Source organism: Hemicordylus capensis, chromosome 1, assembly GCF_027244095.1.
Source record: "Hemicordylus capensis ecotype Gifberg chromosome 1, rHemCap1.1.pri, whole genome shotgun sequence".
Lineage (NCBI taxonomy): Eukaryota > Metazoa > Chordata > Lepidosauria > Squamata > Cordylidae > Hemicordylus > Hemicordylus capensis.
In genome coordinates this window covers 62,729,392-62,755,151 of record NC_069657.1, presented here as the reverse complement: position 1 = coordinate 62,755,151, position 25,760 = coordinate 62,729,392, and the positions used below count along the sequence as shown (strand labels likewise).

The following is a 25,760-nucleotide window of genomic DNA, read 5'->3' as shown; positions in this document are numbered from 1 at the left end:
ATCAGTAAAGCAGATCCGCTCAAGCATTTGGATGGTCAGCTCACACCCACCTGCACTAAAGAGGCAGCTGTGGAACTGGTTTTCCCCGGCCATGAGGTATGGCCAAGGAAGGTTGGGAAAGGTGTGTGAGAAGCTGAGTGGCAGGATTGCGTTTGATGGGTACTGCGGTTGTATTGCTTTGGGACTGATGTGCCTATGTTTCTAGTATCTGTATATATTTGGTTTTGCAGCTCTGTAAATAAATAGATGACAAAGTCTCCAGTGGTCTTCCTTTCAAAACAGAAGTGATGTTGTTATCTTTACTTCTTATTTCTATAACACAGCCCACTGCCACATGGAGTGGTCACAGAACCACCAGTGTACAAATAGCCTCAAGTGATATTGGGGCCTCTGGTGGCCTGTGAATCCAGAGCATTTATCAGGAGAGTGGCCCCTCCCAAATCTGCCTCAGCTTTAACGAGTCTTTTGCAGCCCTAATGCAATATATATGTTTGCCAACTTCATTCTACATTGCAACACTGCATTACGGTAAGTTTATTGTCATAATTACATAATTGTGCTTTCATTCACAATCCAACTTGCTGCAAGAACTAGTAAATTTTCTTGGCCTTTTTTGAAATTAATACATCCCAGAATATAAACAGCAAATTCCAACATTTGTATACTTATTAAAATCTTTATTATGAAAACAAAATTTGTAATTTTACAGTTTTATAGGAATGATCTCACACACAAGAGAAAATACTACATACAACACATTCTGATTTTGCCATATTATAGTTGGCCAGTGTCCCAGTCCAAGAGTCCACATATTTCTGGATCTGGATGGAGCAGGAGTAGCTGTTTGTTCAAGGGACAAACTGTAACTTGCATTCACAACATTCAGCAATGTAGCTGAGCAACATGACCATTTATTACCATAGTATCTTCATTCATCAAGAGGATGGATTGATTTGGCAGAGCTTCATAATGTGCAAGTGACACTCTGCTAAGTACCTTTTAATATGTGAATATTTACAGTACAGATGTGACTAGAAGACCAAGTAATTCAAAACGATGCAATGCAAAATATGATGATCTGGTCTCTTGAGCAGATATATTTCCACCCACAATCAATTTTCTCTAGCAAAGACCACACACCAGGCCCCAGATTAGAGCCACATTTTTTGTAAACATTCTCATTTGGCCACAATATGTATGCAAGACAGTTCCCAACATTGTGTAGGTCATTTCATTAAAGCCTATATACAGTAAATAGAACTATGATACCTTCATTTTGAATGGCTGATTCCCTGTGAATCTCTAGTACACAAATATTGTACTAGACACTTCTGCCAGGAAGAGAGAAGAAATAAAAGCTTATGTCCCACAAACCGCCGTTTTCATAAAGAGGAAAACATTGGTGTATATGTACTGCACACACTGGAAGGCTGGTTCACCCATGGCCCTGCATGCATGGGCTATGTGCACCAAAGCACAGATACCCCTCCCATATAGAGCATAATATGACACAAGGTCCATATATAAATAGGTTGTCACACTATCCATACCTCCTTTTGGCCAGGGTGGGGGGGATGACAGACATCCACACATAGGCAGGATATTATATATATGCTGTGTGGTGTATGTGCATGTGTGAGGATTAGAAAGAGCCAGAGGATTTTTGTGATTTTCTATGTGTAGGTGATGCACATAGGAGTCATGTGAATTACTCCTGTGGGAATAATGGAAACAAGCAGGTTTAAATGAGCACGTGTACATAAATATATACCCTGTTCTGGGGTTTAGTCCACACAGCCAATTATATGGGAGCCAGAAAACATCTTGCCAGAAAAGAGATCTAAGGCAAGGCAACAGCCAAATCAACAGCACCTTGGATGTATTTGATGGGCTTGTCACAAGACTGAAGTTGCTGGAAGTCAGCAATGGCAACTGTTCCAGTAGCTACCATAATGCAGTTGTGTGAATGGTCCCCAGAGCTCTCAGTTCATATCTGCTTCAGAAACAGTTCACTCGAGTTGCAGTCTTTCCAAAAGAGCTTAAGACCAAAAAGGGAGGGGTGGAATAAAACAAATCTTTTAAAAATTGTAATGTGCATTTACACCCATTACACTTAACCCTACTAAACAATACAGTATAGAAGAACAGTGTTTCATCATGGTTACAGTGTTTAATGACAAAAATAGAGTTTGCAAAGATGAAACAACAGAAAAAGTCACATTTATTTTAGAATGGGGTGTGTGTGCATGTGCGTGCGCACACACCCACACCCCTACACTTTTGGGTTTTTTGAGAAATATCAGCAAATATTACAGTTTTGGCATATTAAAGCAAAACAAATGCTAAGATCACTTGTTTAGAGAGAAAGTGTTAATATTTTCACATTAATGCACTTTTTTTTGCTAGTCACATAACTAGGCTGTTAAGACCAGTCTTGCAGTATGACAGTCTTAAGTCTAGCAACACATATTTATTCTTTGCAGAACTTTAAAAAGGTAAAACCATAGGAAACCATAGACCTTGTTACATTTTACAAATACATTCTTGAATATGAAACATATAACCTGAATTACTGTATTCCTTATGTACACAATATCTAATACTAGAGTTTTATACTACAGCTATGCTCCAGGAGGAACATTTTAAACACTGTAAAGTTTATATTCAGTATGGGATGTCAGCACACTTCCTTCTAATTAGCCTAAGAAAAAAACATGTTACTTACACGTACTCATTAGCAGAAGTGAAATAGAATTTAAAACCTACTTTTCTGATTAATCAAGTTGGTAATTGACCCACTTGATTCATCAAAAATCAAGTGGGGCTTGTTTGGCAGTTTGAAGAAATCCAATATTGACGAGAGGCTATTTATCATTCATCTGAAATGTAATGATGTACATTAAAAAGTCTGCAAAATAAACAATGGCATTTAGAATATTAAATAATGACTCGTAACAGCCCAAGCCATAAAAAACCTGGAATTTAGCAGTATAATTTAGTAGACAGCCAACTGTATACTCTGCATATTCTAATATTCATTAAAATGTCACTATTAATTAATCTAACCCCAGTCAGATACACCCTTCACATGCAGCTATGGACACGTGGAATCTACTTTTCCATGATGCGATCCCACAGGGTTGGAGGCTGTATGTCAATCAGGCACCCATATGTGCATGGCAGCCAGCAGGGTGCCAATTGCATTGGAAAGACCCATGCAGTTGTATCATTTGCTTACAGCTCCCAGGCCTTGGACTGAACCATAAAAAAGCTGTTCCCGCATGGCTTCATGCAAGGGACTCCACAGGTTGCCCTTTTGAGTGTCGTAAATACTCTATGACAACATTGCAAGCCATATCCACAAACATTAGTCAAACTGGCATTTTCTTGCTGGACATTTAGTGACTTGTACTATCTACACTTTTCCATCCAAATCCCCAGAGCAACCAGTAAGAGATTTTTTTTTTAAAGTGCAAGTTTGCTTTTGGAAAGCTGTAGAACATTCTTTTTTCTTTTGAAGGAGGAAAATATTCATTTTCCAGCCCAAATCTAATTGCACAGGGTCAAGTTATGAATTTACTGGGTTCCTGAGATATGACTGAAAGTAGGAGCTGCCAACAGTTCAAGATGCAACTTGGGTGAATAGTGATGACATTGCATTTCATCAGCCTAGTTTGGCTTGGAGGCTTGTGCTGCTATACCTTCCGAAGGCTGCTCAGAAGCAAACCCTGATGGTTCTAAACAATTCCCACTGTGAGGTATAAACATTTAAGGTGCAGTTAATCTAGTTAACATTTTGCCTATGCTGATTTAGCACTTGATCTGTTTTTGTTGGCACCTGTGAAGAATATAACAAAAAACTTGGGAGTTACCCTCCCTAATACCTACAAACCTGCTTTCTCATCCCTCGCACTGCTTTAATAGAAAATTGTTAGCTGTTTCATCTATAATATGATTGTAATGAGAGCACATTAAATTCTGATTATATAGGCTCCATGATTCCAATAACTGAAATGGGGAAAGGGACCCTTAACATAGATGAGAGTGTCTGAAACAAGGCTCCCCCATTCAGGTTTTGGGAGAAAGTGATCTACCCTTCTCAACCAGGTTATTACTGCTACAAAGCTTCCAGAACTAACCACATGCTCAACATGTATGCACATCTCCTTCATGTACTGGAAACGTCACATAAAAGCCTGGATGCACAGATGCAACACCAGAACTCCATGAAGGGTATTATTTTTGTGAAGTTCCCAATCCAGAAAGCTTCTGTTCACACATCTACCTTGTTAAATCAGGGGGCATAACTTCATTATAGTCTGTGACTTTTTGGTATGCAACAGAGCATTATTATTGTACAAAATGTGGAGAAGGGACAGGGAAGAGAAAGACAGACATAAGACTTTGACCATGATCCAGTGACTGCAAGAGCAGCTAAGGCTGAGCTCATTGGTCTTGACCTTCCGTAATAGGAACTGCCACACTACAGTACATAAAAATTGTGCGTACCAACCTGACTTGGATAGAAGCATGCCTCAGAGCCAAGATACACAATGAGGTCATTCACACGATCAAAAACTGTGTTCTACCTGGGTTTGGGAGCTGTGTGTGCTCCCAATTTTCGGTTGTGTGGAAGCAAAGTAGGAGGAAAACCTGGGTAGAAGTTATTGTATGGAAGTAAGCAAGGTAGGAGAAAAACCTGGGTAGCTTTCCCTCCTACCTTGCTTCCACACAATCGCTTCCACAGAACCAAATTTGGGAGTACACACCGCTCCCAAACCTGGATAGAACACAATTGTTTTGACTGTTTGAATGACTTCTTTATGTAAAATGTGTTTTAAGTAACATGCTTAGGACTGGCCAATTCTCTCTAAGCAAAATGCAGCTACGCAAGGAAGAGGTGCTGATCCTGGTAACCCTTTCTGTTTGTTCCATTACCCCTCTGAAAATAACCCCTAAACATCTATTTGCAGCAAATAGCTTGTGGGGAAGGAGATTTTTAGCAGGAAACCAGCACAAGGGGGAAAGGTTAACTTCCCCCTCCCTGCACACCTCATATCTGACCCAAATTGGATTTCTGTGGCTGCATTATACAGTATTCAAAAAGAGAGCCTGCTGTTCTTAAGCATGCTGCTTTAAAACAATTAATGGAATGTGCAGTTTGGCCCCAACAGTGAATAGAATTGCAGCATGTGTGGGGATGTTTCTTGATAAATTAAAATCCTGGAATCATTCTTGTACAATACTTATCTAGAAGAGCTTAACCCCCCACACCCCCAATTTTACAAAGGGAAGAGCCCTAATAATTCATGCAAGTTATTTTACACTCTACTGCTAAATTCCAGAATAATTTAAAGGCATTTAGAGATCTAACCACAGGACATTTCTTCGGTCTTAACATCCAGTGTGCATTCCTAGTGCTATTGTATATTCCAAATAATAAATCCAGACAGTTAACAACAAAAACCCAAAGTGTTGACAGCAGGATGATATCTCAAATTCAGATGTGTACTTCGTAATGCTGGTGATGGCACATGCAAAATGTGTTTACTAAAAATGGCAGAAATGAGAAGCCAGGCTGTTTTTCAGAATAAACCACTTTGTCTTACTGAGTGACAGAAGGCATGATCCATTTTCTCCAAAAACTGTTCCAAGAGATAGTTATGAAAATGGCTTGAATTTTATTCTCATTTGGTAATATCTCTTTTAGCTAATTTTATTTCTTCATGCTAAATACTGGAAATAATGAGATGTTGCAGCAGATTACTGAAGTTCAGTATGTCCTTTGGTCCAATTTCCATGTTAACACCATTTTTTATTTTAAATAATAATAAAAGTTTAAAAACATTGCAGAATTGCTCAGCAATAGAAAAGGTAGGAATGCAACTTATTTCCTACATAGTAACTGAAATAACTGGGCTCCACTAAATTGTAGGAAAAAGCAGACATGAAGCTGTATCTCCCAAAAAAATGAACCTAGCCTTTCAATTCTTGGAAAAATTTCCACATTAGGGATTTTCAACACTTGTGCTTCATGGCAAGCTGGAAAAAGACAAAGAGAAAGAAAGATGTGTTAAGTCACTTGCTTGCAATTATAATCAGACTTTGATGAAATAGGCTTAAAGAAATGCTGTAAACGGAATGCAAACATGCTTATTGGTTTGAAATCAAAACAAACTTTCTTTAGGCATGCAAGTCAACACATTAGATATATAAGGAATAGCGTCATGGGTCATCTTATTGGTATGATGCAGAAAGATACCTCATCTAGGGGTGTGCATGGACCAATTTTTGCTGCTCAGTCCAAATTTTGTGAATCTGCGAACTGGTTTGGTCGATCCAACTAGCTGGGCAGTCCGACTGAACCATCTTGAACGGTTTAACAGTTCAAGGGACTATGTTTGTAAAAGGGAATCTGGTGAGATGCAGTTCCAGAACTGACCTGGCCTCCATGCAGGCTGGGTGCAGAATGGTGTCGTCTAGCTGCCCCCGGACTGTCCTTTAGAAGCCTTTTCAAGCCAGGATTCCCCTTTGATTGTGAAGGAAAATCCTCGCTGGATTTTCCTTTTCAAAATTAGCTCCTTGAACCAATGAACCAGTCCGTTGCAAACTGGTCCCGATTCGGCTCTATCAGATTGAACTGCCGTTCCTGAAGCCCAGTCTAGTTCGTGACTGAACTGTTGAACTGGTTTGTGGTGGATTGGTTCACAATCAAGCCGTTTGTGCACACCCTAGTGATGGACCCTAGTTGCTTTCACTTTCTTTGAATGTCACTTCAGACAGAAGATATTGAAACTCAACTAGGATAAAGATATAATTTGAAAGTTTATTTTAAATGAATATCACATTATGAAATTTATATGCAAAGTTTAAATACGATGATAGCTAGACATTCTGTAGCCATGTTTTACCTCAAAAAGAATCACATTGTGAGACAGGGTTTTTTTTTAAGGCTTGTGATGTCCCAAAGCATGGTCTAAGGACACACAATACAGCCACCTGCTGAAACCAAGCAGGCCTTGGTGTGCTCAGTGCCTAAAAGGAGACCCGTGTATGCCACCTTTGAGTTCAATGGTAGAGCAACTGATTTCCATGCAGAAGGTCCCAGGTTCAATCCCTGGCATCTCTAAGTAGAGCTGGGAAAGACTCCTGCTTGAAACCTTGGAGAAGCCAATTCACTATGGCTATGATTAAGCAGCTGTTTATGCCATACTATATAAGAAGCTTTCTAGTATGGATAATTTGGTATAGTGAATTTTCTTTACTTAACCTGGACCCATGATCAATATTTTACACCTGGAGCAGACCGGATTCATGCTTGGTATGAATTTAATCTTGAGGTGCCACCTCTTATGGTGATGGAATGCATGGCACCAACTACCTCTCCTCCTGTGCTCAGACATTAAAGTAAGTGTGTGTGTGTGTGTGTGTGTGTGTGTGTGTGTGTGTGTGTGTGTGTGAGAGAGAGAGAGAGAGAGAGAGAGAGAGAGAGAAAGAGAGAGCGCACGCACGCACGCGGGGGGAGATAGCAAATAAACAGCTGCATCTTCTAATATCTGCTCTCATTTACATTGGCAAGTTATCATTTGGCTATTTTGGGATACATGGCAAAGCTTATTTTTTGAGAGGTGCCAGCAAGAGTCTCTCACCCATCTCCTCCATTTAATACATAAATTAACTTGACATGTAGCTAGTCACTGAAGAGCAGCTCAGCATCTAGTCAAAACATGTTAATAGTGATATGAGAAGCTGAGGAAATTTCACAGCATTTTGGGCCACTTGTTTGAAAATGAGGTCTTAGAGTAAACAATAAAAAGCAAAAACACCTTAAAAATAAGAACAGTGAAGCACAAATATTTACTTAATACTTTCTGTCTTTTAAGTTAATCAACACCATCATTAGGATTTTTTCAGTACAGGATTATTTTTACACTTCAGGCACTTTACATATTAGTATTTGATACAGAGCACAAAAACGGGCAACTTTTATGAATAACTGACTTATGCAACAATGGCTCTTCTCTATGAAGTCACTTCAAAGTATTTAAATCATTAGTTTGCTTTGCTGCTGGAAAAGGATGGGGGAAAAGAGACATGGAAATTTAATCTTGCATTACTGGTGATTCTAAACAGAAGTAGAAAATATATCTTGAGCTTAAGGAAATAAAATAGTTTTGAGATTTTTGAGCAGTTTTCATCCGTGTGATAAAAGTTTGCATTCTAGAGGTTTGTGTTGAAGCACAGCTGTCGCTAGAGTATGTCCTCCCACTGCCAAATTTAGCTTTAACCTTGGCCTAGCAAATTGCTGTGTGAACTGGAGCTTGTGCTTTGAAGGGCAGTCTCCATTTGAGGCAAGTGAGATGGTCATTATTATTATTATTTTGCATTTATATCCCGCTCTTCCTCCAAGGAGCCCAGAGCGGTGTACTACATACTTGAGTTTCTCCTCACAACAACCCTGTGAAGTAGGTTAGGCTGAGAGAGAAGTGACTGGCCCAGAGTCACCCAGCAAGTCTCATGGCTGAATGGGGATTTGAACTCAGGTCTCCCTGGTCCTAGTCCAGCCCTCTAGCCACACCACGCTGGCTCACTGGTCATGTAGGTGGAAGATTGTGCTTTGGCCTTGGGAAAGATGGGAACCACACCTAAGGTCATTGCATTTTTGATGAGGCAACAACTAAGGGGCCTGTAACAATTCCAGTCAAACTGACCACTCTCTAATGTAATCATGGCAACTTCTAGCTATTGACTAAATTGGCAGATTTGGAGTCCTGCTCCTTTTGTGCTCTTGCTTTTATGAGCTAACCTAGGGAAGGCTCTTCACTTAGGGCAAAAATATCAATGCCGCCACCATTTTTGATAACTCACTGCCTCCCTGTGTGTGGCTGCCCTCTACACTTCCCTGCCTGCAGCTTGCCTGCCCAACAGTGTTCACATAGAGTGGGCTATGTAGCAGGCACCTATTGAAAAGGCTGAAAACTGTTCCCCCTTCATTTAAATGTTAATGAGGCAGCAGCTAATGAAAAGGCCTGCCTTTGTTTTCATAAAGTGGGCAGAGCTTGAAACGACATTGAAATGACCTGATAGGAGGCATCATGTGGATGCTACCCTATCAGCCAATCAGAGTGGCCAGAGGGGAGGGCCGTCTATTTTGAGAGAGGCAAGACAAAAAAAGCAGGAATCACTATTTTTTTAAGCACTGTAGTGCTTGTAGGAACAGTTCCTCCTGCACTGTGTAAGGAATGGACTTGAAAATAAGATGTTCAGTTCAGCAAAGAAACAAACTCCATTGTTAATATAGGACTGGACAACATTTGAGTGGTGGTGGTGGTGAATATATTTGTTGTACCCTTGAAATTTGTCTCCCTGTCTGCCCTGAATGAATGTGCTTCAACTTGTTTGTGTTTGAGAGTTTTTCTTATGTTCAGAAACCAAGCTACCCCTTAAGGCAGTTGCTGTGTTTGCAATATGTTCCTAAAATAAATATCAATTGCATGAACCCTTTTCAAAAGCTCCTTCTATTCCTATGAATAAATATACCAGCTTCTCATAGACTGCATGTTGCTCCTCCCGCTTCAAAATGAATCATTTCCATCTACTTAAAATGGTGGGTGGCTAGCTTTGCTTTGTAGTTTTTATAACTGCAAATACAGTATTTAATATTTAGCAACTGTTGGTCTTGAGGATTCCTACTTTTCCTAATTATCTGTAGTAAATCTTTCAATCTGTTAGCCCAAAATTGATAGTTCCCCTCTGACTAGAGGAATGTTTTCCTCCTTTGAGTTGCATATTGTTCTCTCCTGCCTCCTTATCAGTTCTGTTCTGTTTATTCGGACATCATTAAGGTCTTCTGCATTTGCATGAAAAAGGGACCACTCACCTATTTTGTCTATCGCCCACAGTAGATCTCGAACTGATGGAGGCTTGTTTAAGAGAGATGGAGAGTAATTTGGCTGGTGAATGAGAAAGGTTATGTGGTAGCTTGTGCTATGGTGATCATATTCCAAAAGAGAATGGACCACACATTTAAACTAGTTTGAAACAGCTTTAATCATTTTGGGCCTCCCGACCCTCCCAAAAAAAAAAAAAAAGGGGGAAACTGCAATTTTGTGCAAATGGTGAGAAGCATTTATTAGAACCCTTTCATCAAAGAACTCCAGCAACCAGTACCTGGGTGGTGAGGGACCATGATGATTAAGCAGGTTTGAATCTGGCTTAAAATATATAGTGTAGACATGCCCTTAAGAGTTGGAGAAACTGCACCTGTGGAACATTGGTTTTTATCAAAGACCTTAAAGGAGCTGGCATTCCTCTTTTTGGAACAGTGCTCCTCCTCCAATTTGTGCAAATAATGTATTTGTGAGTTTTGTCTTTAGAATTTTATTTTATTGCAGGAGCTGGTTATAATTGTGAAGGGCATGTTGCTAATATACAGTATGTTGGAAATAAACATACCTAATAAGGTCATTTGTGAATATTCCTGCATTGGTTTTGAGGAGTGTCCCCTTCATCTTCCCATGTCCATTCCCAACTTGTTCCCAAGGTTCCTTCCTACAACCCCCCAAAGCAACTTTTCAGGGAGCTGGTGGGAAGATAGGTGGGGAGTTTTTTGTCATCCACTTCTATATGTCCAAGCCACCTAATGGCACAGCAGGGAAATAACTTGCCTAGGGAGCAAGAGGTTGCTGGTTTGAATCCCTGCTGGTATGTTTCCCAGACTATGGGAAACTCCTATAACGGGCAGCAGCAATATAGGAAGATGCTGAAAGGCATTATCTCATACTGCATGGGAGGAGGCAATGGTAATCCCCTCCTGTATTCTATTAAAGAAAACCACATGGCTCTGTGGTTGCCAAGAGTCGACACTGACTCGACAGCACAACTTTACCTTTACTTTCTATATGCCCATGGGAGTTAGGTTGGGGTTTTTTTTTTGGTACCACATCTGCACCGCCCACTTTGGCTCTGTCCACCACCTGCCCTGCCTGGTGCCCACCCAGTCCCAGGAGTTACCAGCCGCCACTGAGCTTACCTACTCACCCAGTTCCCTGACACTCAAACAACAGGCTTCTCCATGGCCTGTACTGCTCCTACCTCCCCAACCCCCTTGCCCTGATACAGCAACTTCTGCTCCTCCAGTGCAATCCTCCCTAGACAAACAACCCCACTCTTCCTTTTTTGCTAGCCCATATTAACTGAACTGCTGCTACCTCCTTTCTTCTGCTTCTTGCAACTGAACTGAAAATATAGTCTTCTCCTATCCTCTTCATGTTTGCCCCTCTGTAGCCTCCCATGTTGACCTTTTGATTCTAAGTTCACTGGAGTATGAGCTAGGGAACCTGTAACTCTGTAAATCACTATGAACATTGATGGTGCTATGAACAACTAATAATAAAGATATATGAAACCCAGAGTGTTCCTAACTTTTTATTTCCCCCGCAAAGTCAGTCTATTTTAACAGCTAAAATAACATGATTGCAACACATTTTTCACTGAAATGAGTGTATCTTCTGAGATGTTGGGACACATGGCAGAAGAAGATTTTGACTCTGTCATAAGATTATTCTGAACCAATCACCTGGTTTTTAGCAGGATCTGTTTCGGTTTCAACAGACTCAAATGGGTTTTGTTCTTGTTTAGGGAAAAAGTTTAGATGCAAGTTTAACTAACATGGATGCTTTCTTTCCTTCTTCCTATTTTGCAGAGAGCTTGGGGCACATTTTGTTCCTTAACATTGCTTACCCTCCCCATGCATGCTTCCAGTAATATATTAAGAACAATATTTGCTATAACAGAAAATCTGCTTGAAACACCATTTATTAAAAAGGAGGTGTGTAATCAAAGTTATTCCTTTGCTAGTAATTGTAGCAATTCCTTTGCTAGTAAAATTGCAAATATTTGATCATTATTATAAAGAAAAGCTTTTATTTAAATTAATAGTGACTGCTCAAGGAAATGGCTCTATTGCAGATTTTATCATTTTCATTGAGCATATGTTGCACAGGAATTCTCTACCATTACCAGGCATTTTCACTCAACTTTATCTTAGCATGTGTCTCAAATATCTTTTTTTTTTTAAGCAGTCGTAATACTGGTAGTATGTTGCTAGTGGTGTTAACACCTTTGGAAAGTGTATGGATTATTATAAGCAACAGTTAGAACTATAGTGGTACATAGCAGAATATTTCCATGACAGACCACAAATGATAAGTTTACCCATCCAACTGTGTTTAACTAGATGTTCACAAAGATGCGTTTGATCAATCCTGGTTCCTCATCTCTCATATGTAATCAATGAAGAAGAAGAAAAATCACCAATGGTATTTGGTAGCAAATATATCTCCCATGAGAGAAGAATCAGGCCACAAATTTCCTTGTTTATTCACATCTGTTCAGAGACCCACAAACTCCCATATCAAAAGCTATATTAGTCTAAAGGGTAGAGCAAGCACTGTTCTTGAACAAAGAAGAAACTGATTGGTATTTGTAAACACTGTTAGAAAGATAAGTGCTTCCTTATAATGTAAAATGTAGGAAACAACATTAAGCTATAATATTCCATCAGCATGAGGCAGAGTATGAATATACAACAGGAAAAATGCTAAAGTAAATGCAGTCCAAGAGATATTTTGCAATGCTGCTGGCAACATTCCCCTCCTGCTTCCTATCGAAAAAGGAAACAGAGGAGATGGAGAATTGGATTTTAAAGTAAAATCTTCCAGCATTATTAGTTTGTTTGCAATCACTTAGTTGCAATCTATTTTATGGATGTAATTTTTGAGCCACATTTCTACAATATGGTGCTTAATGGAAGTTACAAAATGATATGAAACTGATATAAATCTACAAAGTATAAAAATAACAGAAACATCCCAAATTGCAGCAGTTCATTTAAAGCAACTAATGATTACCACTGTTCCATAAAACTAGAGTAAACAAATGTTTCAGTTGGCAGTGGCAAGGATACAACCTCATCCAGCAAGGTTCCATGAATGGGCTGCTCTGTCCACGATTGAATTGGTCTTAGCAGTACATTCAATTCCTGGTATGTGCAGGCAGAGCTGGAAAAAGACTTCTGCCTGAAACCTCGGAGAACAGACTGCCAGTCAGTGTAGACAATATTGAGTTAGATGGACCAATGGAGTCAGTGTAGACAATATTGAGTTAGATGGACCAATGGCCTGACTTGATACAAGGCAGCTTCCTATGTTCCTATTATAACCAGAGGTGCACCGAGGCAAATTTTGGAGCCCAAAACCTCCCCCACAACCCGCAAACACCATCCCCCTTTTGGCCTTTGGGACCTAAAGGCCTTTGGAGCCCAGCTTCTCCTCCACAACCCACAAGCACCATCCCCCTACACACATATCGTGACATGCAGTATTTTTAACACATGAGTTCTTTAGGGTACAAACAGCAACTGAAGTCACAAGAATGTAAGAATATAAAACAGGTATATTTATGAAAATATGCATTAGCAGAAACATTTCAACATGCAACTTAACATATTCCCATCCCACATATTTCTTTCCCCACTTCCTGCTTTGTCTCTAAAGAAGAGGTCACACAAGGCCACGCAGTGCAGGTCACAGTCATGCTCAGCTACCCGGCACAGCGTAGCAACCACACCACCTGGGACAGACTAAAGAGGATTTGGGGGCCCCCAGGGTGTGCGAAAGCACTGGACTTCAGCCTGGAAGTCCAGGGGTAAGAGCACCTCTGATTAAAACATAGTGGTTTTCACACATTTGAGGACTCTTACTATACAGGATGAAATGTATTAATTGTATCATTGGATTCTAATATCCAGGAAGAAACATCTAATACCATATTGTATGCCATTCTGTAAACTAATGCTAGCTTCCCAAATTAGAATTTGGGCCTGTGGTGGCATTTGTGAATTTGGGCTTGGAACCCCTCATATGAGAGAACTTATAAAAGAACAAAGCCAATATATGAAAATAATGCTACATAATATTAGTTTTGTTATAGAGGTTACTGTCACAAAAGATTAATTTTTTCCTTTCTGATAAGCTGTTTTTATTAATTTCATACCTTGTGTGCAGTTTCTGCAAACTGCTGAGCACTGTTCTTCATATCTTCTGTCTTTTCTTCTGCTCGACCTAACCGTTCACCACGCTCATTCAAAGCTTGACTTGCCTTCTGTACTGCACTGGTAACACTGTCTGCTGCTGAGTGAAGTATGCTGTTTCCTGTTAAAAAAAACACAGCACATTGTTCAAAATCGAAACTAACTCCAGAGAATCCTGGAAAGAAAATAAAAATGTAAGATGCTCAAATGCATCTCAACAATATCTAATGTTAGAACTCTTTTATTTACAAGATTGTAATCTTTAGAAATGCATGCAGAGTTCTACATACTAAATGGAGCTTTGCCACCTCCTTCCTGTTGCAATCCTGAAGATTCTTCCTAAAAGCCAACAGTGAGGGTTGGGGAATCTTCAGGAATGGTATGGGATCTGGCACAGGAGGCTGCAGTTGTGGGCGGGAGGGGGATGCCAGGCCCACCCTCACACTGATTGAAATGTCTTCTGCTTGTGCTAGTAATTCTTTGAAACTAACCCAGTGTATGTAATCTGTTGCACCTGGCTCATGCTTAATTTTTTTTAGTCCAGTTCTATTCCCATTCTTTTCCAAGTCCTCATAGCCAGTTGCATACCACCTTCCACAATTTCACATCTTTGGAAAAGGGATAAACTCTTTCTTCAAAGCATTCATGTTCTAAATTTCTACCTGTAGTACAGTACATTGATATGAGGAACACTTATATTCTCCCCACCAAGACCCTTACTCTTTTAACTCTTTCAAATGAAGCCCAAACTGAACACCTACACCCTCTCTGGTTCATCCTTCCTGCCCATTCTAAAGGACTGCAGTTATGTCTGAAATAACCCATTGCATACTGAATTACAGAGGAGAGCTGGTCTTGCGGTAGCAAAACAAGCATGACTATTTCTCTTTTAACCTGCCATTAAATGAAGCCCATACTGAGCACCTACACCCTCTCTGGTTCATCCTTCCTGCTCATTCTAAAGCACTGCAGTTATGTCTGAAATAACCCATTGCATAGAGAATTACATAGGAGAGCTGGTCTTGTGGCAGCAATGCAAGCATGACTTGTCCCCTTAGATAAGCCGGGTCTGCCCTGCTTGCATATGAATGGGAGACGTGATGTATGAACACTGTAAGATATTCCCTTGAGGGGATGGAGTTGCTCTGGGAAGAGCAGAAGGTTCCAAGTTTCCTCCCTGGCATCTCCAAGATAGGGCTAAGAGAGATTCCTGCCTGCATCCTCGGAGAAACGGCTGCCAGTCTGTGTAGACAATACAGAGCTAGACGGACCAAGGTTCTGACTGATGGCAGCTTCCTATGTTCCTATGTAAAGAGCAACTATTATAGAGCTGGCTTCTGGTTTGAAATATATGCTTGCTCATATCCAGGGTCACTCACATATGTCCCATATATTCTCTGTACTTCATGCCTCTTCTGATCATTATTGCTATATAAATATTCCATTACAGCAACATAAGCTATATAATATCAAACACTTGCTATGCTAACTTTTAATCTAGCATCATTTATACTAAAAATTGAATGCCCATCACTCAAAACTATCCATCTTCTTACGTATTTATTATTTCTCTGTGTAAAGTGCCCTGAGCCATTTTTGGAAGGGTGGTATAGAAATTGAATGAATGAATGAATGAATGCATGAATGAATGAATGAATGAATGAATGAAGTATCCTGAGGTATTTTAATAATCCTCAGAAACAAATTATTACACCAACTTAAGTCTTTCTTAGTATGATAGCTGTAGAGCTTTTTCATGATTTTTTCATGCCGGTTATGCAAAGTCCTAGCTCTATATTGCAGCAATTAAATTTGAAACAAGGCTTTGGAAATGTGAATGCACCCTGCTGTTCGCATAGGGACTGTGGTGTCACAACGCAGGAAGTGTGGAAGCACACTTCCGAGATACGACGTGACCTCATTGCAGGGTCTAATCTGGAAAGCGCCCTGGACTACCATCCGTCCTAATCTACATCTAGGAATGTCTCCTGCTCCTCTCTCTCCTTTCCAGAAAGCTCACTAAGACTTCCTCCTGCAGCTCCCAGCTCTGCTGCTTACTGCGGCTGTGCTCATAGGCCACGCAAGTGGCAGAACTTACAGGGGAAGGGCGATTGCAGGCAGGGAGGAAGGTAGGAATCTTACTGCCTGCCACCCCTCCCCAGCACGGTTGTGTGAACCACCTTACTGACATGTTTATAATATAGAAGTTGGGACCTGTGGGTGGGGGGAACAAACTGTTGAATGGAGACAAGGACTGGCCTCACAGAATGTGTGTTTTCATAGACTAATCACTCTCCTCAATGCAATCCTCTTAAGTTGTGAGATACCCCATCATTGTTAAGGGAGGAATGGGGTTGGCTTTAGAGAATGTGTGTTAAGCAGCCCATGTCCCCTGATCCCAGTGCCCTGCCTCTACTTTACAATCCTATTCAGGCGTAATTTGTGTGAATTTCACACACTTCCCATTTCTGTGTGAATGACTGTAACTGTTTGTTTGTTTTTTATATTTCATATCCCGCTCTTCCTCCATATATTATAGGAAGTGTAATGCTTTCCTTGCATTCAAAATAACATATGTATAACTGTACTTGTGAACACTGTACACAGATTGTACAAGTGTTGAACATAACATGTGGATAAGGCTTAGATCTCATGCTGGTGGCCTGAAACATCAAAGCACTAGCTTCCCCTCAATTTAAAACCCAGTCAGCTGAGAGCTCACACCTGCATGCTACTCTCTGCTGCCAACATTTGGAGGCAGCATGAGAGTATTACCAACCATTAAACGTTAATCACAGTAACCCAAGAAAATAGCAATGGTTTGGTGCCGAGACTACTGCCAATAGCTATTACTATTTTGACAGATTCTATGCCTATACTGAATGATGCTGTACTAAGCCCAATCAAGCACATAGACAAAAATAAAACTGAATAAAAGATTAAACAAGAGGCAGCAATTCCATTAAAGACAAATCACAGTATAGTATGATTCTGAGTAAATTCCTAACACTTACAAATCTTACAAGACCGAGTAAGTTGAGTAAAAATAGAATTAAAATCTCTGCAAATAAATCCTAACAGATTTCTCTTCAAAGAGAGAGAGCAGGAGAGAAACAGTCTTTTGCATCACCTTTTGTGTAGGTAAACAAATGTACTAAAGCAAGCACAGACCCATGGCTATTGGTAAGTAGAGGACTGAGGAGTCTGGAATGGGATAGGGTACACATACAAGTGACAGAAAAACTGCCTCATTTTTAAACTCTCACAGGTTCCTTAAACTGTTAAAATTGCCTCAGCTTCCTGGATTACAAAATAAATGGTCTCGCACACATGTAAACATTCTTGAGGACAATAACGTACATATTCCCCATCTCCAAACACACACATTTAAGTGCACACAGAAAAACTAAAGTTCACAAACTGAACTGTACCCTGGGCAAATAGTACCAGCTCATGAACCTGAACATGATTGTCCTGGAGAGGGCTGTACTTTGTTATCTGATGTTGATGCCCAGCATTGGAACAACTGTGCACACCTTGGAACTGCAGCTCTAGGTTGTTCCTACACTGAACTCCTGCCCACAGCATTCCTCAAACAAGATTTATGCAAAGCTGAACAGCTGGGGTAATCAGATCAGGAAAGGAAGATTTTAAAAAAGTCAATTAACAATCTTAACCCTCTCATCTGTACAAATACAGATGACAACTGAATATGTACATACAGCCTGACTCAAGAGTCATTTTGAAGAGACAAGGGATCTTTTCAAAAATCCAAGGTTTTACTCAGGGGCCATGTCTACATGGTCCCACTCCTATCAACTCTCTCTGCCTGTTTTGGCGCACAGTGGGTCTGCATGTGACACACCCAATTTACCCACAGGAGGAGTGATTCAGGATTAAAGAGTGTGTCAACAGCTACATTTAATCTCATCCATTTTTGTTCATTAACAGAGCACTGAAAGAAAGTCAAACTTTGAAATTATCTCTGCCTTAAAAGATGGTGCTCTGTGCTACTGAGGGAGACCGAGTTTATGAACCCTGACATACAAAAATTACATCTTCTGCCAAAGAAACTGTAGCGTGCACATTACTTAGAAAACATGTTGAAGATAAATAGCTCCCAATCTCTTGCTATTCATCTGTACGATAGGCACCCTGACCTCAACAAAGACTAGTTCTCCCAACCGGTTCCGTGACCGAGATGGTAATTGTGTGGGCAGCCGATCCGGCCACCCAGAGAGGGTGGAATGTTTGTGTGTGAGGAGAGTGGGTCAAGCCCGCTCTCCCAACAGAAGCCATGCAGGCTCTCCACACTGCTTGTGTGAAGAACCTCAATGGCTATTAGTCTTGATGGCTTTATGCTACCTCCAAGTTGTAGGGGATCAAGAGTGAGAGAGGGGGGTGGTATGCCTTCACCTACTGTTTGAGGGCTACCCAGCTTACTTTGTTGCAAATTTCAAATCTGACACAGAACAGCAAAATGTGTTTTGTTCCCCACTTCATATGAGGGAAACTCTTGCTTCTTTCAAATAACCAAAAATGCTTTCCTAGAAGTCATGCACTTTCCTTTGCATAACTTTCTCCTTCCTTTTTTATATGTGTATAAAACAAGTAACAAATCAACTTTAAAACCACAAAGTCCTGAAGGGCCTTAAAACAAGTAGTAAGTAAATTCCATACCTTTTAATTGCCATGTGATTAAACTACTAAATATGATGCATTTACTTGTAAACACAGCACTGGTTTAATGATTCTGTTGTATTCATACTCAGGGAGGTTAAAAAGTGCTGTGAGCCACTGCATGGCCATAATGCACTCCTATGGAATTACAGTACATGATTATTCAGTTTGTAGTAATTATAGTATGAAACGAGTAGTGGCAGTATTCAAGATGAACAAATACTGAGTAGATCTCAAATTCATTACAGCATTGTATTCTTTGAGAATATATCCAGACAGTTTACCTCATCGGTAAACTAAGAATCCTGTACTGGATAAGTGCTTTCTATATTTAACCCATAAGTGAAAGGCTCAGAGTTACCCAGTGAGTCTCATGGCTGAATGGGCATTTGAATTTATTTCTCCCCGATCCTAGTCCAACGCCTGACACCCTGCTGGCTCTCTTTAATCCTTTGTTTATTTGTTGCATCTATATAAAGGTAAAGTGTGCCGTCAGGTCGATTTCAACTCCTGGCGCCTACAGAGCCCTGTGGTTTTCTTTGTAGTATACAGGAGGGGTTTACCACTACCTCCTCCTGCGCCGTTTGAGATGATGCCTTTCATGATCTTCCTATATCGCTGCTGCCCGATATAGTAGCAGCGGGAATTTGAACCAGCAACCTTCTGTTTGTTAGTCAAGCATTTCCCTGCTGCGCCACTTAAGGTGGTTTATTGCATCTATAGAAAATCTCTATAAAATCTTAGGAGGGTTTACAGTCGAAATTGTTTACATTGGGCCCACGAACAGGTTCCATGCACGCACGCAACCTATAGAAGCTTCTAACAGTTGCTTTTTCCTCCAGTCACAACAGGTTAAGTTAGATTTTTTCCCCCAGGCAGAAAGATTAAAACCTTAAGATTCACATAGGCATTTTGTATTAATTTAAACCAGGCAGAAAATATTAGAGTAGCTTATGGCATTAACTAAATCATTTTTAGTATGGTACTTATCACTATCAAATGCAAACATACTGTGGTAGGGGTGTTTACAGTGGTTAATATAGCCTGTTCCAGTTGAAGGAAGTGTCAGAGGAACTCTTAATGGTTTAAATGCATCTCCTTGCTCAGTAAACAATTCAACAATGACTAAGGTTCCCCACTCCCCTCAAAGCTCTCTAAATAGAAGAGGCAGAGGTGCTTCTACCCCTGGACTTCAGGGCCAAAGTCCAGGGCCTCCACAGCCCCTCCCCCCAAATCCTATTTAGTCTGTCCCAGGTGGTGTGGTGAGCTTGATGATGCTTAATCTGGGGGAGGGGGGCTCCAAAGGCCTTTAGGTCCAGGCTCCAAAATTACCTAGGTGCACCTCTGAGAAGATGACCCATATAAATGACTGAGAAGCCCAGGAAAGTGTTAATGTGGCAATCTTCTGACTTCTTAAGAGCCAGAACTATTTGAACAGGAGGCATCCATTGTTCATAAAACTGGGGATTCAGGGTTTTATAAGGGATTCTCAATCCCTTTAAAATCCACTTTCCTGCTTCCACTGCTCAAAACCACACCCTTATTTCCTTCCCTCTTATTCTAAAGTATTTGAAAACAAAGAAACAGGCAGCTGCTTTAACATTTAGGATTCTAGAACCAGAAAGTTATGCAAGATAAACCACCCATATACTGAATGTTTTATTAATTTCATAAGCTAGTGCAGAATTCTGATTTAACAGGAAGAGAGGAAACAGAATCCCCACACTCACATAAGGTAAGTTGGTCAGATAAGCTCAAAATGATAAAAGCAGATTCAATTTTCCTTAAGTTGTTTTAAAAATAATACACACTATTTTGGTTTTTAACAGTTCCTATATATTTTACATCCAAATAGCTTTTTGTCCATGTGGACCATGCAACATTACCATGCAGATTTATGTATAGAATACCTTGCTAATCTCAACCAATACTTGGCTGAAGAAAAGCAAATGACTCATTACAACTATTACAGTGGCAAAGTACTCTCTGAGGAAACAGAATTGGAAAACTCATTAGTAACTCCAGCCAGCTGTCCTGGAGGAAAAGGTTACAGAAGGCAAAAATATTGTTATTCAGAGAGAGAGGAAGAGAGAGAGAGAGAGGGAGAGAGAGAGGGAGAAACGAAGAAGAAGAAGAAAAAGAAGAAGAAGAAGTAGAAGAAGTAGCTGATCTTTACAACTGAGCCCATGAGTTATTTTAATTGGTGACTGCTTTGGGACTGGGGAGCACAGCAGAGCAGTCCACTGCAGAATCCCAGATTCAATGCATGCTTCCACTCACTCCGCCCATTACAATTTGCAGTTCTTGTCTTTGCCTGTAGGTGTCACCAGCTCTGTTCTTCAGACACTTGCATGTTGCCTTAACTGAAAATAAAAATGTAAAAAGGGCAGTTCTTCCAAGTGCATTTAGAGGGAGAAAAAATAATCAACATTTCTCATATTAATTCAGGGAAACAAGTTTCCAAAAAGAATGGTTTCATGATTTCCAGTGATCTGGCGATAGCTACAATAGGTATGTCTTCTAAATCTCATATAACATTTTTAGTAGTGCAGGAGGCCCTCATTATTCATGGGTTCATGCATTGTGGTTTTGGCTATTCACAGCCTATTCGGTTTCAGCTATTCACTAATGCAGTCCAGGTCTCTTTTTCCGCAGGATGCTGTTTCAGCTATTTGCAGGTGTGATTTTCAGTTTCACTTTCTGTATGTGTCTGTATCTGTGTTGTTTCACAGAGAAGCTTTGTGGGCAGTTGGGAAGTTGCTGGTGGAGTCTGGAGAAGAAATCTGGAGAAGTTTTTCATGCATTGGAGTCTGTTTGGGTGGAATTTGGAGCTGTGGTTGATGGAGTCTGGAGAAGGAGCACTTTAGAATATTTTCAAGCTGCGGTTGGTGTGCTGAAGGAAACGACCAGTGTTGCAAATTTACCCCTGCTAACTGAGCAAAGAGACACCTTTTAAAAGTGGTGGATCTCTTACATTAAGCAGGGGAAGAGCAACTGTTCCTATCCATGCCCAGCACAGCATCCTTACAGTGGCTGTTGCTGATGTCCAGCTTATATTTCTTTTAGACTGTAAGCCTTTGTGGCACAGGAAACCATCTTATAACATGGAAGTGCACTATACTGTACAGTACTGTAAAATCCTGTACTAGCACTCCATCCTTGTGCGTCCACCCTCCACTACACCCCGTCCAGTTTCTGGACTGTTGTTCTGTATTGCACAGTTTTCTTTTCTTCCCAGTCAAGATGGAGAAACATAAGGTGGGCAGTTCTATTGAGGGACAGAGCAAGAGACAGTGCAAAGTTGTGTCTCTATGTGAAAAGATTGGGTTACTGGATGTGTTGGCTCGAGGGAACAGTACAGCATCTGTCGGGAATCATTACAGAAGCAATGAGTCAACAGCAGAGTTTCGTGGCACCCTATGTTACCAGCCAGCTTCTCTTCAATTTTAGAACGTAGTCTTCATCCTGAACTAGGTAGGGGGCAGACAAAAAACCTCAAGGAAAGGTCCACATTCGACCTAAGCAGATTTTTGCAACCAATAGTCTGCACAAAGAGCATGTGAAACAGAATCACACTCTGCCAGGGGACACGTTCTTAGTGAAGCTAGATTTCCATTTGGCAAGAACAGCTGCAAGGCTTTTCGAACCCCCTTCCCCGCGCTCTCTTCCTCCACACTCTCTGGGAGCTGCCTTCACTCCAGTCATCACTTGCATTGCCCAATACTTGATTTCTGCATTGTGCTTGTACCAAATGAACTAACTTTGTTTTTCAAGGATGCCTCATCTGACTGTTCGCTCCTCTGGGGTACTCAAAAGTAAAATGGCACTTTCTGGTCTGAAATGAGTTTTCACACTTGCAGATTTACTGCTATACTAGTAATTCTGGGCTCACTCTACTGGATGCATAGCTCTTTCAACTAGCAGAGTTGGCTGTGTTAGGGAAAGGGTTTCCCCTAGCACCCTGAGCAATAATTCCCCTAGTTTAAAACAGAGCAACCCACAAGAGTTGAGTGCACATGTAGGATACGGGTGGTAGGAGCAAGCATGGTCACACTTGAAGACCAACAAATATATTGTAGCAGAAACTTGTGTTGACAGTCTACTTCATCTGATACATTTAGTATTATTATTTCTTGTTTACACAGTCAGACAGGTGTTATTGAGTGGTTTGTTTTATCCAGACATCGAGTACTTCCCAAGGACCTGGGATGGCTGCATTTTATTATCGATGTTGTTGCTGTTATTATAGATATCGTCGCAGAATATAGGCTGTTCCCAGTAAAGTTGCTTTTTGTTATTGGCTGATGGTGATTTCTGTGGCCCCTATGGTGTTGAGGTGCTCTTCAAGTTGTTTTGGAATTGCACCTAGGGCGCCAATTACTACTTTTCTGGCATAGCCTTTCAATTTCAATTTGTAGATCTTTGTATTTTGTGATTTTTTTTCTATTTCTTTTTCTTCTATTTTACTATCCCCTGGTATTGCTATGTCGATTATTTTAACTTGTTTTTTTCCTTCTCGACTACAGTGTATTGTGTGGCAGATGTTTGTCTGTTTGTAGTCGGAAGTCCCATAATATTTTTGCATCTTCATTTTCTACCACTTTTTCAATTTTATGGTCCCACCAATTTTTGGCTACAGGTAGCTTGTATTTTTTGCAGATGTTCCAGTGTATCATCCCTGCTACCTTGCAATGCCTTTGTTTGTAGTCAGTCTGTGTGATCTTTTTACAACAGCTGATTAGGTAGTCCACGGTTTCATCTGCTTCTTTACAAAGGCAGCACTGGCTGTTTGTTGTTGATTTTTCTACTTTTGCTCTTATTGCATTTGTTCTTAGTGCCTGTTCTTGTGCAGCCAGTATTCAACCCTCAGTTTCTTCAAGTTGCCATTCTTAAGCCATTGCTAGGTCTTGGTGATGTATGATTTTCCATTTATATTGTACATTGAACATGCAGTGGTTTATTTTTCTGCTTGGTTCTTGACTTGTTCTTTCTTGTAGGTCTGCTTTGTTTCATTGGTGTTTAATAGTTTCTCATTATTGACCATTTTAAGTGCATCTTCTTCACTTTCCTTTATATATTCTTCAAGGCCTCTTTTCTCCTCCTCTGCTGCTCGATGGACTTGCAGCATTCCTCTTCCACCTGAGCTGCAATGCTGCAAGTCCATCAAACAGCAGAGGAGGAGAAAAAGAGGCTTTGAAGAATATATTATTATTATTATTAGAATATTATTTATTTATTTATTTATTCATTCATTCATTCATTCAATTTCTATACCGCCCTTCCAAAAATGGCTCAGGGTGGTTTACACAGAGAAATAATAAATAAATATTATTTATTTATTTAGTATTTAGGTTAACAAGGATACCTAACAGCAGGTACCTGACAGCCTAGGATAACACTTCATGCATCTGATGAAGCATGCTGCATACCATGGAAGCTTATGCTACACTACATTTGTAGTCTTCAAAGGTGCCCACAAGACAAAGAAAGTGACTTTGTTGATTTTGGCACTTTCGGGAGATCAACAGTAAATTTTGTAAATGATTCATTATATTAAGAAACTAAAGCTCTCACACCAAAATAGATGCAATATTTATTTATTTTATTTTTACATTTTATATCCTGCTCTTCCTCCAAGGAGCCCAGAGCAGTGTACATGGTTATGTTTGTTCTCACAACAACCCTGTGAGTTAGGTTAGGCTGAGAGATATGCGACTGGCCCAGAGTCACCCAGCTAGTTTAATGGCTGAATGGGGATTTGAACACGGATCTCTCCAGTCCTAGTCCAGCACTCTAGCCACTACACCACGCTGTCTCAATATCAGAACAATACCTTTAAAATGACAACAGTTTATTTTGTCTGTTGTCAAAATAGACAAACACAGGTTGTGTTTGTCTACAAAGGTTGTTTGCACAGGTTGCAAACTGCACAGGTTGTTGTAAAATTCAAAAATGAATGAAAAATGTTACAACTGCACAGACAATATAAATACGTCATCCTGGAAGCTTGGTCTAGGTGACAGAAGTTCAACTGAGCAAGCCCAAGGGCTTGTTTATATGTGATCTTGAGGCAACAACCCTCTGAACTTGCTTCAGTCTTGAATTTGCTTGCACAGTCTCCAGGGGCTATCCCAAGGTTATTAGCACATTCTTCAAAGCAAGGAGATCAGTTCAGAAAGTATTACGGGCTCTTTCTTCACAAACTGGACTTCTTCCTTTACAAACTGGAATGAACACTTCCAAATCTGAGGGAAGTACATGCCATTTCCAGAGAGGCCCATGGAATATTGTCTAAAGACTATTCATAGCGCCATCTCCTCCTTCATGAGCAGGGAAAGTTACCATTAAAGATGTGCCAGTTCCAATACCAACTACAGTTGGTACTGATGAAACCTATTCAAAACTGATCAAACAGCACACGGAACTGGGCTGTAGGTTACCAGAAAAGTACTGGAGAAAAAAACACTTATTTACCTTCTGTGATTTAACAAACACTGCCCAACATCCTCACTGTGCAAAGGTGCTTCATGCTAAACTGCTGCTGCTACTACTATTAATATTTATATACAGTAGTCCCTTGACCTACGAACTACTCGACAACCAACGTTTTCGACTTACGAACGCCAAAAAAGACTGGAAGTAGTTGGCGGTTTAGATTTGGCTTCCTCGACTTACGAATTTTTAGATGCGGTTTCCTCGACTTACGAGTGTTTCCAGACCTCCGTGGGTGCACTTTTCGACCTACGAAAATTTCGACTTACGAACGTCCGTTCGGAACGGATTAACTACGTAAGTCGAGGGACCACTGTACCGCTTTTCAACAAAAGTTTGCAAAGCCATTTACACAGAAAAAATAAAAAATAAAAAAGCTCTCCTGCAGCATATTGTAATCCAGAGTCTCACTGCACATGGAACTACATCTCTGTGGGTAACATGACTCTCAGGGACTAGTATCTGATTACTAGATGCTGCAGAGGTGCTTTTCATG

The 25,760-nt window shown here is 40.4% G+C and overlaps 1 protein-coding gene across 8 annotated transcripts in view; it reads right to left on the bottom strand.

Moving 5' to 3' along the window:
• Positions 1–656: 656 nt before the first annotated feature.
• The window catches only part of STXBP6 (syntaxin binding protein 6), a 171,610-nt gene continuing 146,506 nt past the window's right edge, over positions 657–25,760 (bottom strand). For all 8 annotated transcript variants that reach the window (XM_053283711.1, XM_053283706.1, XM_053283704.1 and 5 more), the window contains 2 exons: positions 14,056–14,213; positions 657–6,042 (listed from right to left, as the gene is read on the bottom strand). In XM_053283711.1, the coding sequence (XP_053139686.1) occupies positions 6,019–6,042; positions 14,056–14,213 (182 nt within the window). In that variant the 3' untranslated portion in view covers positions 657–6,018. The remainder of the gene's footprint in view (positions 6,043–14,055; positions 14,214–25,760) is intronic.